Source organism: Phoca vitulina, unplaced genomic scaffold (assembly GCF_004348235.1).
Source record: "Phoca vitulina isolate PV1807 unplaced genomic scaffold, GSC_HSeal_1.0 scaffold12, whole genome shotgun sequence".
Lineage (NCBI taxonomy): Eukaryota > Metazoa > Chordata > Mammalia > Carnivora > Phocidae > Phoca > Phoca vitulina.
In genome coordinates, this window is record NW_022589715.1 from 10,011,902 (window position 1) to 10,027,864 (window position 15,963).

Consider the following 15,963-nt stretch of genomic DNA (forward strand, 5'->3'; position numbering starts at 1 on the left):
TTTCTTTCTTTCTTTCTTTCTTTCTTTCTTTCTTTCTTTCTTTCTTTTCTTTCTTTCTTTCTTTTTCTTTCTTTCTTTCTTCTTTCTTTCTTTCTTTCTTTCTTTCTTTCTTTCTTTCTTTCCTTCCTTCCTTCCTTCCTTCCTTCCTTCCTTCCTTCCTTCCTTCCTTCCTTCTTTCTTTTGAGAGAGGGAGAGGGAGAAGGGCAGAGAGAAAATCTCAGGCAGACTCCATGCCTAGTGTGGATCCCGATGCAGGGCTCAATCTCACAACCCTGAGATCATGACTTGAGCCAAAATCAGGAGTTGGATGCTTAACAGAATGAGCCACCCAGGCACCCCTCTTTTACCTCATTTTTTGAGTTTTTGTTTTGAATTTTTGTCCTTTTTCTCCAGTGTGAATATGAGTGGAGATGGAACATAGTTTCATAATATCTCCTGGTCAAGGCATTCATGTTTTAGACTGACAAAGACAGCATCTTAAGATAAAAATGGCATTCGGGTATGCAAAAATGTATGTGGTTCATAGCATTTTGCAATGTGATTTTTCCCCATGTTTTTTCTTTTTTAGATATTTTTTGAAACTCACCATTCACTACCATCTTATATTAAAACATTCAAATTACACACTAAACAAGAGTATAAAAGAGTGAAGGTCCTTTTCTACCCTACCACTTCCCACCCAATAATTTGGTAGTCTTCCAGACTTCTTTCCTTATAATTATATAAATAATCATCTAATATCAAATATCACCTCAACACATATTATATACATCTACATTGTATCTATAGTTGACTTGTTTTTGTTTTGTTTTTTGCTTAAAAATATGTTGTGTCTCTTTTTGCAGTGAATCTACTGCACTCTTTTTAACAGCTGTGCTCATGTTTTATGGAAAACCTCATCTTAGCCTATGTTCTATATACCTGGACAGAGGACCTGCTTTTTTTTTTTTAATTTGTTTTGTGTATTTTTTTTTTTTTTTTTTTTTTGGTAAAGACTAGACAGAGGAGAAGGTAGTTAGAAGGAAGAGAAGTGTTTTTAAATGAGTGTTTGGCAAAATTCAACACCCATTCATGATAAAAAAAACTCTCAGAAAAATAAGAATAGAAAGGAACTTCTTCAACTTGATAAAAAGCATCTAAAAAAGAAACTGTCACTACTGTTATACTTAATGTCCAAAACTAAATGCTTTCCCCATAAACTTGGGAACAAGACAAGGATGTCTGCTCTCACTACAAAGGGAGAAAAAGACGTATAGATAAGAATGGAAGAAGTAAAACTGACTCTATTTGCAGAAGACATGATTGTCCATATAGAAAGCCCATGGAGCCTATAAAAAACAACTCCTGCAACTAATAAATGAATTTAACAATGTTGCAGGATACAAGATAAACATTCAAAGATTGGTTGCATTTCTATATATTAACAATAAATATGTGAACACTGAAAAAAACAATACCATTTACAATTGCTTTAAAAAAAGAAATGCTTAGGAGTAAATCTAACAAAACATATGTAGAAATTATATGGCATTTATCTTACAGAAATCAAAACTTATATTCATGCAAATTCCTGCACACAAGTATCTGTAGCAGCTTTATTTATAATAGCCCCGAAATGCAAATAACCCATATGTCCTTCAACAGATTCATAGACTGTGGTATATCCATGCCATGGAATACTACTTAGCAATCAAAAGGAATGAGCTATTGGTGCATGTAACCACTTGGATGAATCTTCACAGAATTATGCTGAATGAAAAGATCTAATCCCAAAGGGTTACATACTATATGATTTCCATTCTTGAAATGAAAAATTACAGGAATGGAGAACAGATTGATGATTGCCAGGGGCTAAACAGTGAGTGATTGTGGGAGCGAAGTGGGTGCATTTATAAGGGCAATACAAGAGAGCCTTATGGTGACAGAAATGTTCTGTAACTGGACTGTATAGATGTCAATATACTCATTGTGATATTGTAGCATAGTTATGTGAGATGTTACCATTGGAGAAAACTGGGCAAAGGATACATGGGAACTCTCTATACTATTTATTTTTTTTTTAAGATTTTATTTATTTATTTGACAGAGAGAGACACAGCAAGAGAGGGAACACAAGCAGGGGGAATGGGAGAGGGAGAAGCCGACTCCCTGCCGAGCAGGGAGCCCGACGCGGGGCTTGATCCCAGGACCCCGGGATCATGACCTGAGCCGAAGGCAGATGCTTAACGACTGAGCCACCCAGGCACCCCTATACTATTTCTTTATATAATTTCTAATACTTGCATGTGACTCTACAGTTATCTCATACTAAAAAGTTTAATTTAAAAATATATTTTTTATTCAATAATGCACCTACCATACTGTTTTTAATAGCTGCTGACATATTTCGTGGAATGCCTTGTTTTAGCCTATATCCTATAAGCCTGGGCAGAGGGATTTTTGTTTGTCTGTTTATGTGTTTTGTGTAATTTTTTTTTTTTTTTTTGGTAAAGATTAGAGGAGAAAGTAGGTAAAAACTGGAAGGAGGAAAGTGTTTTTCTTTCTTTGAAACAAGCTTCTTAAAACTATTTTTGTATTTTACATTAAAAAGAGATATCCTTTCCTAGGAGTTTTACTGTTGACCCTGATGGGGGCTTGGGGGGGGGCGGTCAGAGTGGGTCTGCAAGCTGTGGTCGGGTCTCTAAGCTGCTGTGACAGGCTATGAACAGCCTTTCATTTTCTTGTATTTAACAGCCCCAAATCCACCTTAGAAATGCCGTCAAATGTTTTTGTTATTGTCTGCATTTGAGGGCATCACCTATTTTTTCCCTTTTGTACATTTCCTTTTCTTCTCTTCAGCCTCCTCCTCCTCTCCTGGCTGACTCTTTGACTTAGTAATCAAGTTTTCACTTAAATAGTATTTGCCACTGAAAGTTCCAAGTATTTGCCACTGAAAGTGATATAGGCTGCACCCAGAATCCAAGTCCATTGTCATGCTGATTTCTTTCACACTGAAGTTAGGCTTTCTAGGACAAGAGGGTGTGGTTTATGATGTTATTGAATACCCAACCATTCCTATCAAGAGAAGCAAAGAAACCCAAATCCACAATTATTTTGTTTGAAACCTAAAACCTAAAAAAATGCGTTCATGAGCAAACTGTAAGCATCAGAGGAACTACCTGGAGTGAATTCAGTAGTTCATGAAGGTATTTGGCAGCCCTGTTTGTCCAGCTCTGGGTACCAGGCACACAAAGAGGAACGAGGCCCTGCTGCACACTCACAATGCTGTGACATAGACATGGCCACTAATTACAATGACAAAGACAACAGCCAGCCTCCTGAAGCCCTTACCATTGTCAGGCCCTGAGAGCTTCCTCCCCTGTGTCTCCTGGGGGCTACATTTACTATCACCTCTGCAGAGGAGGGCACTGAGGGTGGAGAGAAGGGGACTCCTCCACCTGCCAGAGCCCCACAGCTCACGGGGCTCAGTCCCTGGAAAATGCCTAGCATAATGGGTCCATGGTTCTATAACTGTGGGGCAGCAACTCAAGGTTAACAAATGTTTTCATTTCGGGTAAACTGGGGGCCAACGCAAGTCCTTGTGAAAACCCATCTACTTGTTTTTTAAGCAAGATGTTTGGTCCAAAAAGATAGTGTCTGGCTCAGGTTCTTGGGGACAGCAGTGAGGAACAGCACCATCATTGGTCTTACCTTTTTAATCACTTGGGGCTTAAGAGTCTTAAAAACAACCTGTTTTCTTAGGTTGGTTAAACAACCGCTGCCTACATTTCAATGTTCGTTCAATGTTAATTTCCATTGATTTAGCAACTTATCTTTTACATCAGGTTTTGAAAGTTTCAGATCTGAATTGCTAGGTTTCTGACAAATCTGAAAAGATCCTACACATTATGCATATCCCTTTTTTTCCCTAAATGTTAGTATGTCTTTTTCTTGACTTTTTTGAGTTGTTTTTTTTTTTAATTTTAAGGGACCAAGGAAGGATAACATCACAAAATAAACTCAGTAATGAAAAATATGTTGCTGTTTTTCTTCCTCCTGCCTTTCTTGCTGTTCTCTCCCTCTTTCGAGAGGAATGGCAAAAGCGAGGGGAGGGCTGCAGCCTGTTGAGGCTCACCCTTGGTCTCCAGGAAGCTGGCCATGTCCTTACAGGTCAACAGCAAACAGTGGGTCTCAGCAGGGTGCACACACCCCTCCCTGGTGAGTGGGTGATCACCCAGGAGCATCAGGAGGCCTCATTTCCCAAAACATAACCTCAGGCCTGTGCATGAGCCTGCCTGAACTCACAGTGATGACAATCCCTGAAGTTGAGTGTAGGACACTGAAAGGACATTAAGAGCATGTAAAGTGAAATTAGCTTTACTATGTGCTATAACATCATCATCACCATCACAGCAGGTAATAAGAGTCATCTATGCCAAGCATATTGCTATGTTCTTTCCATATATCATCTCATTCAGTGGTTCTAAACCTACCCCTGGAGGAATGGCTAAAACACCCCAGAGTTTCTGATTCAGTAGAATTAGGACTGAAGAATTTGCATTTCCCACAAGTTTCTGGGAGACGAGGATCCTTGCTGGTCCTCATCTCTGAGATCTAAGTTAATCCGTCCAAAACAACCCCATTTTACATTGAGGAAAAGGCAAGAAAAATCAGGGAACTTGACCACAAAGCTCATTGCTACTGACCATAAGCATCTGTTCAGCACAGTTTATTTTTCAGAGGAAGTAGCAAGTGCCTAAGAAAGCCCTAGATAGATGCCAAGGCTAAGGACTAGCGAGTTGTGACAGATGCCAAGGCTAAGGACTAGCGAGTTGTGGCAGGGGTTTGAGAGTCAGGCATGGGAGGCCAGGAGGATCCAGGGTGATGCCTATGGAAAGAGCAGTCCTGGAGGGTGCTTGTGTGGGGAACAAGGGGATCCTGGTTATCATCAGGAGAGAACAGTCTGGAAAGGCAGCCAGGGAAGGGGTTAAGGAACCATTTGGTGGATTACTTTCTCCCTGTGCGGGCTTCCTGGTGTCAGCACACCATGGCTCTGTTTGTGTGGGATTCTGTCCACACCATGCCTCTTCTTCTCCCCTTCAGGCTCCTTTTCCACATTTCCCATAAAAGGGGAAGGAATAGTTGAAAACTAAAGGAGGAAAAGAAACAACAAACTTTTCTTTTTGAGTTTATTTTGTGATGGACCTTTTGGACCCATGAAACTTAAAAAGAAGCAAACTAAAGAAAAAACTTCACATAATTATAGGAAAGGGAAAGAAGACTCATGAATAACATGAAAGCTTTTTCTAGATTTGTCACAAACTAATTCAGATTTGAAGATTGAAGAACGCAAGGAGAGGCTTGGCAGTATGGAAAGGTGTAAAGTGAGGCTGCAGACTGGGGGTCCCCTGGCCAAATTCCACTGATATATTTTGTTTGGCTCACATTATTTGAAAAATATTCAAATCCGTTTAAAACATGGGAGTTTTCATACTAAAGCCCTTGGTCTCCAGATTTTCTAGAGGAAAAGGGAGTGCGAGCGTCAGAGCTGTGGCTGGTTGGTAGCTGACCCTGTGAAAGGACATGGCTCTTGGTTGTAGCCCCTGCCAACATATCACCCCAGTCTAGAAGGTTCTGGATCCAGACTTGGAGCACCACCACTCACCAACTGGGCCACTTTGGGGCTGGCATTTAATGGACTCTTCCTCCTCACCTGCCCCCGGCTGCCTCGTGAGTGTGACAGCACATCATAAACACACAGCACAGTGGACCTGTAAGGAGGGGCTGGTTCCCAACAACGCAGGCACCCTTGGTCAAGTGGGCATTAGGAAGAGACGCTTAGTGGCAGCCTGTGGACAGGGAAGGGAACCCATGTAAGGGAAGTGCCCTAAGACAGTGTCACCCATTTCTTTCCTTAAAAAAAAAATTTTTTTTAAGGTGTTTTAAAAATGTGTTTTCTAAAATTATTATGATTATTTTACAAGATCCATGCAGTCTACGTGGTGCTTTATAAGGCGTATCCGGCTACAGCTGGTGCACTTTGGGGGGTTTTATGGCAAATTATTCTCAGATTACTCTTTAATACAGCAAGGTCTGCCTGTTGTCTGAGCTCCCTGGGTCATACGGAAAACCCTCAGACTTGATACAAAACAGCTGCCTCAGTCAGCTGTTCCAGAAAAGGAGCATCTTTAGGCTGAAGCAGCAGGAAAAAGGTTTTTGTAGCTGGCGGAGATTTTGAAAAATGTTAAATTACTCTTTCCTTGCCATTAAAATGTGATTTAATTTTGTTATTAACAAATTGTGTAAATCTGAAAAGAAGGACTCTGAGTGGGGGTTTGTGAAGTGCATTCTGGCATTACTTACAGTATGTCCTGGGGGGTTGTTCTCCAGGGAGGGCAGCAGCCCAAAACTCCAGCTGACCTCCATGTCCCCGGGCCTCAGCCCTGGCTGGGCTGGGGTCAGGGGGCCAACCCCTAGGCCTCCCTCCTCTCTCTCCTCTGGGTTCCTGCTGAGACCAGCAACAAAAGGGTCAATTGTCTGAGGCCTCCCTTTGTCTCAGGGGGCTCTGTGGGCCTCTCTGAATGCCAAAGCATCTCTGTGCATGTGGGTCAGTGCATGTGTGCATGTCTGTATGAATGTGTGTATGTGCCTATGTGCTGGTGCTCGCAGATGTCTGCATCTGAGTACTGTGTGAGCATGTGCATGCATGTGTGCATATATGAACACATGCTTGTTGGGGCATGTGCACACACGAAGGGTGTACATGTGCATGCATATGTGTGAGTGTGGATATGCACGCATGCAAAAGTATGTGTGCACACGTGGGTGAGTTGCGTCTCAGTGCACACATATGTATACATCTGTGTGTACGTGCATGTGTAAATTGGTTATGAAGTGTGTGCAGGTGCATGGTTGCATGCATGTCTGTGCAGACACAGGCAGGAGTGAGACTTGTTTAAAGGCATGTCCGAGTTGCTGATGCTTCTTAGCAAGGGCGAGGGCTCAGAGAGGCCTGACTAGCTAGGTTCCTAATGCCAGGGCAGAAGATTATCTCTGGCCCATCTCTTAGCAGATGACACAGTTGCCGTTGTCTTTGTATCTGCTATGGTACAGAAGCCTCCGAGAGTTTTCTACCTTCCCTGGCTTCTCTGGGGTTGGACAGTATGCAGGAAGAGGAGGAAGAGACATAAAGAGTCTCCTTGCTCATGTTCCAACCTGGGCCTTCAAAGCAAGGCCCACGAGCCCTTTTCTACGTTCCAGCGTCTTGTCAGGGCTGCCTAATTGGATCCAGTGCATTCCGTGTGGAGTTTAAGCTCTGTTTCCAGAATGAGTGCACAGTGCCCTGTTCCCATCCACCACATGAGTCTGTTCCCACGTAGCTCCGGGCCCTTTGCATGGGTTCGGATCATCTTGTTCCCTGGCATGTCGTTACCTGGCCTGTTCACACAGAGGCCCGTGGGATGCTGTGGCGGGTCTGTGGATTCCCTGATTCGCACTTTCTTCCTTCACAAAGACAGCCTTTTTAAAATGACAATAAAACATATTGGATTCAGAAGCCAGGAAAAGGCAAATACAAGTGCTTAATTGAAATCCATCTCTGTGAAGGATTTATCACCCCACCTCTTTCAACCGGCACAGCTACCACCGAAAAACTTCCTCTGCTTTTTTCTTATTTTTGTCCCTCCCACGCCCATTTTCTCTCCCTACTCCAGCAAAGGCGTATCTTTCAACTGTGGAAAAGCCACCAATTAAGCAGTACTCTAAAGCTTATCAAAATATTCGGTTGGTAAAATTATCTTATAATTAGCCTCACTGGAAGCCAGAACTTTTTAACTCCAGGAAATGTAAAGTTATGTGGCGTGTGAAATCGTAAATTGCTCATCCTGACCTTTTGGCTGCAGTTTCTGTTTTTATTTCCTTCCCTAAATAATTTCCTCCTTGTTCTTTAAATTCTTGATTGTCCCTGAGGCATCTTCCTTTTCCATTTGCTTAAATCTCAAAAAGATGTACTCCTGGTTCAGCTGACAGATAACTGAATACATTCAGGTGAGTGTGATATGAAATCACCTTGATGTTATGAATTTCACACCTTCACTTCTAGATAATCTTTTTGTAAAATTAAGCCTATCCTCCCTGAGTCCCGGCTCACTGATGTCGGTTCTGCATTTGGGGTATGCATGGTGGTAACACACCGCCAAATTATTCTGGAGCTGAGCTGTTCGAACAGTGGCTGGGGGATTCTGCAGTGTGTTAAGCTGGACCGAAGTGTTGGGCTTTCTTTCTTTTAAAAAAAAAAGTGTAATTGAAATATAGTTGACATGTAACATTATATTCATCCCAATGATTTTACTTCTCCTAACTCTCCCTCCCCATGCCTCTTCGTCACCCCCTCCACCCTCCCACTGCCCAGGGAGACTGCCCCCACCCCCACCACCACTGGGGCTGACATCAGGGGAACTGCCAGTGATGTGTTTGGGGATGTGAAGGTTCAACTTAGGAGGACTTGGGCCCAGATGAAGCTTGGATTTTTAACTGCTGTGAGTTCCTTAAACTAGTAGTGCCATAGTTCAGCCACAAGTGGGTTGATGAGACTTTCATAGGCATGGTTGAGGCTGATCATCATTTTTACATGATGAAATACTTTCTTTTTTTTTTTTTTTTAAAGATTTTATTTATTTATTTGAGAGAGAGAGCACATGAGAGGGGGTAGGGTCAGAGGGAGAAGCAGACTCCCCGCTGAGCAGGGAGCCTGATGCGGGACTCGATCCAGGGACTCCAGGATCATGACCTGAGCCGAAGGCAGTCGCTTAACCAACTGAGCCACCCAGGCGCCCGATGAAATACTTTCTAAGTTCCAAGAACTAACTTAAAAATTAAATTTTGGAAAATGAAGGGCTGCCTGGGTGGCTCAGTGAGTTAAGCATCCAACTCTTGATTTCCGCTCAGGTCATGATCTCAGGGTCATGGGATCAAGCCCTGTGTTGGACTCTGTGCTCAGTGGGGAGTCTGCTTGGGATTCTCTCTCCCTCTCCCTCTGTTCCTCGCCCCCCCTCCCCTGCTGACTCTCGCTCTCTCTCTCTGTCTCTCTCTCTTAAAATAAGTAAATAAGTAAAATCTTTAAAAAAATTTTTGGGAAATGAAAACATTTTCATAAATGAGGTATTGCCCATATATAATGGTAGTAGTGGTAGTTACTATTTATAGTTTTTCCATTCCATAGGCAGTATGCACACGTGTGCATGCACACACAGGTATAACACAAAAATAGAAAAATTGCTTAATGCTTACATGAGAAAATAATTATTTGCCCATTATATAGTTGTAAACACTGTGGCTCTGAGAGTTTAAATAACTTGATGCCCATATAGTTAGCAGTTGAACTCGTGTGGCCTGACTCTTCTGGAATTTGCTACTGACCTTGCACGAACTAGCTGAGGTCCATGCCGTATGACTCGACCCCCACTTATGCTTGAGAGGTTTCCATGACACCCCCACAGAATAAAAAGGAAATCACGGTGTCCCCTTGGCCTCCACTTGTCGCTGTGTCCAGCAATGGTATACACTTTCTCTTGATGTCACACATGTACTGCAGGCTCAGTCTCTTTGCTGTCCTCAGAGGCGTAATTTGCTGGCCTTGAGCTTATGGAATCAGTGTGAAGATTGTGCAGATCCTCCTGGCAAGACTGGCTCAGGTGGTCAGTCCCCCATGGCCTGGTCTCCACTCGGCTCTCCTGGGGCAGGGGGGTAGGGAAAGAACTCCTCCCAGGACCCGGGTCCGACAAACCTCAGAATCAGCCACACACGGAATCCCATCCTTTCACGGCTGTGTCTCAGAGCTGAAAGAGCCCTGTTTTGCTCATACAAACAGAGAGTAGAATGCTGGTTGCCAGGGGCTGGGGGTGGGGGGAAATGGGGAGGTGTTGGTCAGAGGGTATAAACTTTGAGTTGTAAGAGGAATGAGCTCTGGAGATTTAATGCACAGCGTGGTGGCTACAGTTAACGATACTGTATTGTATACTTAAAATTTGCTAAGAGAGTAGATCTTAAGTGGTCTCACCGAAAAAAGAAAAAAAAGGTAACTATGTGAAGTGATGGATGTGTTAATTAATGTGATAATGTATGGTAATAATTTCACACTGTATATGTATATCAAATCATCACATTGTATACATTAAATATATACAATTTATTTGTTAATTATACCCCAATAAAAAATAAAAAATTAAATTTAAAAAAATTTAAGAAAAAAGAAAAAAAGCAAAAATGCAAAATAAAATAAAATAGAATAAAATAAAAAGCTCTGTTATGGAAGGTCTTCCAGATGAGAGACACCCATCTAACTTGAGACACATGAAATATTTTAGGTGTCTCTAAGACCCTTTCAAAATATGGCTGTCATTTAAGAACTATGTTGAAACTAAAGATCTGTCATTAAAAGGTGTTATTTATGAAACATAAGCAGTAGGAGATTTTAGGAAATGTTTAAAAAATAATGGACCATAATAAGTTAATTTTCTTGTGAACTCAGCATACTCTTAATATTATTTAATATGTATTTTCCCCTCTTTTTAATTACAGCTTGGGTTGACGATAGCCATTCGCTACAGCCACAGGTAAAGTTAATATTTTTTTTCCTCTTAAGGGATAACCTTACTGGTTTATAGCTTTTGGTTTGCTTAAGTCTGTGGGTTTTTGAGCTTAATTTTGGTGGCTGCTCTACCCATGGTATCAGTTCACAGCAATTAGAATTGTTCTAGTTGCTTGACTGGTGGAGGTTACTGGCTATTTGGAGGAATAGGGTTTCTACGTAAGAGTGGTGGTAGGTAGTACATTTCTTTTAAAACAAAAAACGTACTGCTGTAGGGCAGGGACACAAGTGATTCCTGGGGAATATATTCCATCTAAGGATAAGAACAGAAATCAGGGCTGTCCTGCGTTAGAGGCGGAGGCCAGACAAACAGAAAGCTGGGTGAAGGCTTGTTAGTGAAGCCCCTGGCCCCTCCATGGGGCCCCCCCTCTTGTCTTACAGTCATCTGAGAATGGCTAAACGCTCCATTTTTTGTCTTGCTTCATGATTTCTGCCTTTTCCCCGAGTGCATCATGTTTATGAAAAACGTTGGTTTCTTGTACTAATATTCATTAAAATGTATTACAATGTTGAATTAGTTAAAGATCCAGTCTCCATGGAGGGGCACCAAGCAATGTCCCCCCTGTCTTTACACAAACAGCTCATAGCCTCCCCAAGTGCCACCCGCCGGTCAGCTTGGGACATCTGGCCAGCTCTCCACAAACAAACTGTAGTTACCTCAAAGATTGCCTTCTAAAAATGCTTGTAACAGGTTGTATGTACTCATTTACATTCAGCTCTGACTTGAGCCACAAAGTGGGCAATCAGAGAGGCCTCGAAAAGCTGTTGGTGCCCCGTGTGGGGTAGAGCAGGAAGAAGGCAGGACTGGGTGAGAACCACTCGGAACTGGCATTGAGTGTGTGGGAAGAAAAGTGTTCATGCTAGATGTTTCTAGATACTCTCGGAAGAATGCTGCTCCAGAGCAGCTCAGATTACTTTCCGGATCGTAGGTGTGCGTGATGCTTGCGCACGGCCAGGTGGGGCGTCCTGCAGAAGCACCTGTTCCCTTGTCAGCATGGCCAGGCTGCTGGACTGACAAGATGTACAACCGCTCTGCCCCTGGGAAGCCTGGTGTGGACAGCAGGTCCTGGACTCTCATGTGGGCTGGATACTTGGTGGGGGTGTGCGTGGGGGGGGGGGGGGGGGGGGGATTTTGGGGGGTGGATTCTTTGGGGGGGGGGGGCGGGGGGGGGGGGGTGGAGGGCAGATTTTGCCCTTTCCATTCTTTTCCTTTTGGTGGAACTTTCCTCATATCTGAGTCCCTCTCCTCAAGAAAAGTAGCTGCCTGTTTCTGCAGGAGAGCTGAAGGTGCCTCTTCCCTAAGAAAGCTAAGGCCTTGCTCTGGCTTGGAGAACAAACATGTGCTTGTTCCCGCAACGGGGAAGGTTACTCTGTGGCTCTGTGGAGAGTTCTAACTGGTGCAGAAACTCAGAGTCTATATGGAGCTTGAGAAGAAAGCGTTCTTTATTTTTTTTTTAAGTTTTTTTTTTTTTTTGGATGTAGTGTTCCATGATTCATTGTTTGTGTATAACACCCAGTGCTCCATTCAATACGTGCCCTCTTTAATACCCATCACCAGGCTAACCCATCTCCCCGCCCTACTCCCCTCTAGAACCCTCGGTTTGTTTCTCAGAGTCCACAGTCTCTCATGGTTCATCTTCCCCTCGGATTTCCCCCCCTTCATTTTTCCCTTCCTACTATCTTCTTTTTAATACTTGGTGAGGCTGAGGGACTTTTGTCAACTCTCAGCCTTTTCCAATCAGGGAATCAGGTAAGATAGCAGAGCAGGGTAGACCTGACGGAAGGCTGGATGGTGCCTTTGCCCCTGTGCTTAAATGGGGTCAGGCCTGTGTTGTGGAGAATATTCATTCTCGCCCCGCCCTTGGCCAGGGCAGGCACCTGACATCTTTCCATATGGTTACCAACACCTCACTGGGTTGGTGGAGACTCTCCTGTCCCTCCTGCTGCCTGGCCCTGTCACCCACCTCTGTCCTTAAAGAGAAGGAAGAAGATGAAGGGTGTGGGTTTCTGGTTGTGTCTCTTCTTTAAAAAAATCCTGCTAGTTTATTTAGATTAATTGAAGCTTCAGTCTTTCTGTTGATTACTTTTTTTTTTGGTAAAATACACCTAACATAAAATTTGTTATTTTAACCCTTAAAAAAGGTTAAAAAGTATACAGTTCAGTGATATTAAGTACATTTACATTCTTGTGCTACTATCACCACATCCATCTCTAGAACTTTTTCGTCTTCCCGAAGTGAAACTCAATACTCATTGAGCAGTAACTCCCCACCCCCCCTGCCTCCAGCCCTTGGTAACCCCCATTCTACTTAATGTCTCTGAATTTGACTACTATAGGATCCTCATATAAGTGGAATCATACAGTATTTATCTTTTTGTGTCTGGCTTCTTTCACTTAGCATAATGTCCTCAGGATTTATCCATGTTGTAGCATGTGTCAGATTTCCTTCCTTTTTAAGGTTGAATAATACTCCATTGCATATGTGTGTGTGTATGTGTGTATCTATATATCTATATAGATAAATGAATATATATATCACTTTTTGCTAATCCTTTCATCTGTCAGTAGACATTTGGGTTGCTTCTGCCTTTGGCTATTGTTAACGATGCTGCTAATGAGCATTTAAAAATCTCTTTGAAACCTTGCTTTCAATTCTTTTGGGTATGTACCCAGAAGTGGAATTGCTGGATCATATGGTAATTGTATTTTTAGTTTTTTGAGGAATCGCCATACTGTTCTTCTGTTGATTACTTTTTAAAATGGGGTTGTATCCTATGTGTATGTAGTTCTGGGTCCCCTTCAAAGGCTCACAGTTGCTATTGAGAAACGGTTTCCATTTCTATTGTCATGTCTACCCAGAACCCAGATGCTGGAATTAAGGGCTTCCTAGGTCCTCTTCATGTGGGTAAGGATAATTTTGGAAGCAAGGTTTGGGACTTGAGGTTTTAATAACCAGGTCTGTTTCCCAAAATCTAACAGGAGGGCCAAGGCCAAGAGCAATGGTGCGAGAATCCTGTAGTAGATGGAGGTGGGACGAAGGGAGGGGGGGAGGTGAACGTGGCTCCCGATGGCATCACTGGGAGGATGGGTTCACTTAGGAATGGGTGGGAGGGACTTCAAGGACATGAGTATGCAGAGGAGGAGAGGAATCACTAAATCCTATGAACTTGGTGGGCAGGCAGTGCATCTCAGCCTGCCATAGACACATGGGGCAGAGCAGCCTGGAACAGGGGAGCCCTTGTGTGGGGGACTTAAGGCCCAAAGGATGCCTGGTTTTGTTTTTATACATCTGCATTTTTGCTACAGCCATCAAATCTCCCTTGTTATGATGAAGAAAGCTAGAGCATCCTTTCCCCCGATTCCTGTACTAACACTTGTCCACCCCAACGATTCCCACCCCTGCCCTCAGACATGTTGGTTTAGCCTCTAACTCCTGCTAGACCAGTAACGCCAGACTTGGTTGCGTGGTATGCGAGTGTGTGTCTGTGTGTACGTCTGTGTGTGAGACGTCACGTGGGGTCAGGTGCTGAGGGGTCAGGAAGTGGAGAACGACATAGTCATATTCTGATGACATAGATGTGCCAAGCAAGGAGGAGCATCGACCGTGACCGACTCTGCATTTGACAACAGGTCCTGCACACATTTCATTTATTATCATGGTGTTTTAATTTATTTTTGTAAAGTCAAGTCATTTTTACAGAGTGGAAAAATTGTCTCTTGGTGTTCATTCCCCCACGGCTTGGCTTGAGGTTTTTGAGTGGAATCCACACCGTGGTAACAGCTGGGTAACCCCCAGAAGTGCCCTTTGCAGATAACAGCTCTTGGGGCCCCACCACCCACACAGTGGGGAAATTGTTCCCCACTGTGTGGGTGTTTTGTTTTTTTCTTTTTCTATAAGTCTGAAAGAGGGTTTAGATGTTCTTCCTGTCTGTCCCTGTGCAGCAGCCTGGAGAAGCCTGCTCCCTCCTGGTAGGAGCTCCTGGGCAGAGACCAAGTGGCTCAGAAGTGACCCTCTCACTTTGGCTCTTGCTTCTCTGATACAACGGAGAGGCCACGTGAGCCAACAGCATGCCATTTTTGCACATGGCCCCTGTGTCCGTGTTTCCAAGAATTGCCCATGGAAGCAGGGTGGGAGAGCGGTGAACTAGCCCCCAACAGAATTATTTCCTTTCTTGTTCCTGTTCATTGTCTTTCTTTAATAAATAAGGAGGGAAGCAACTTTTCCACTTGGCTCTGTTACAGTTAAATGGAAGTTCATAGAGGTTTGACTTTTAGATGAAGCCTAAAGATGTTTCTTTCCCACAACTGACTTTTTCTATCCATTTCTCAGAGGCCCTAACGAAGGCCAAATTTGGTACCCTGTCCCAGGCCTGTGCCCTAACCCTAATTTTGGAGTTACAGGTACCAACCCCCTAACAGGTTTTGGTGTTCCCTGAGGGCTGGCCAGGGGAAGGCAGGATTGGGGAGCTTATGTGTGATCAGTCCCAGAGAAGTGGGCAAGTTGACAGTTTCATGATCCCTGAGTTGGACTTTGGAGGGCATGGCCTTACGCCGAAAACGCAGACCCCTTGATTAAATGTCATTCTGAGACTGCCTCCGGGTGTTTGCTTTGAATGAGCCAGAGGGCCTAGCAAGAAGTGAAGGGGTCATGTACTTTTGTGTTCTGATTTAGATTAGAAGTGGAGTTTGAAGTTTATAGATGGATCAGAATGCTTATTGAATGGACAGGCTGCATCAATGAACAAATGAAATTGTCATCTTGAAATACAAAGGGAGGGAAAGACAAGAAACAGGGCCATCAGGCCTATTGGACTTTGATTTCAAGTGTTGGCAAATACCTAGCAACTCCCATTTGGAGCTGGTTTGATCTTGTGGAGACAGCTGGGGGACACTGTTGTTCTCCAAATTTTGTAAAAATAAACAAAGATGTCTTTCTGCCCCCCCCCCCCCCCTTCCAGGGAATAGTTGTTTCTGTCACTGGGGCTTTCTGGCCAACTGTTCCATCTGTCTCTTTTTCAGACTTCACAGTGAGGCCCTGACCAGATTTATACACAGGTTGCCAAGAAATTTATTCAACCCCAATGGCATAATCTTAAAAGCAAAGTCATCTTTTGGAAGGTTACATTTTTAAGATAACCTTAACACAAAATATTGCCCCTGAAGAGCAGAATATGAATACTCTCAGGGTGTCTGAATTATGTGATCTGACTCAGTGAGGACCTCCGACGCCGCAGATATGTTGTTGGCCTCTTACAGCAGAGCTCTGCTTAAGGCTGTGGATGTGCCTGGAGAGTGGGAGATGCTTTTCAGGGTCCGGGGGTAAGGGGTATGTGAA

At 43.5% G+C, this 15,963-nt stretch overlaps 1 protein-coding gene across 1 annotated transcript in view; it reads left to right on the plus strand.

Moving 5' to 3' along the window:
- Window positions 1-15,963, plus strand: part of ACOXL (acyl-CoA oxidase like) — a 342,867-nt gene that overhangs the window by 82,233 nt on the left and 244,671 nt on the right. The window contains exon 10 of the mRNA XM_032410454.1: window positions 10,558-10,592. Within this exon, the coding sequence (XP_032266345.1) occupies window positions 10,558-10,592 (35 nt within the window). The remainder of the gene's footprint in view (window positions 1-10,557; window positions 10,593-15,963) is intronic.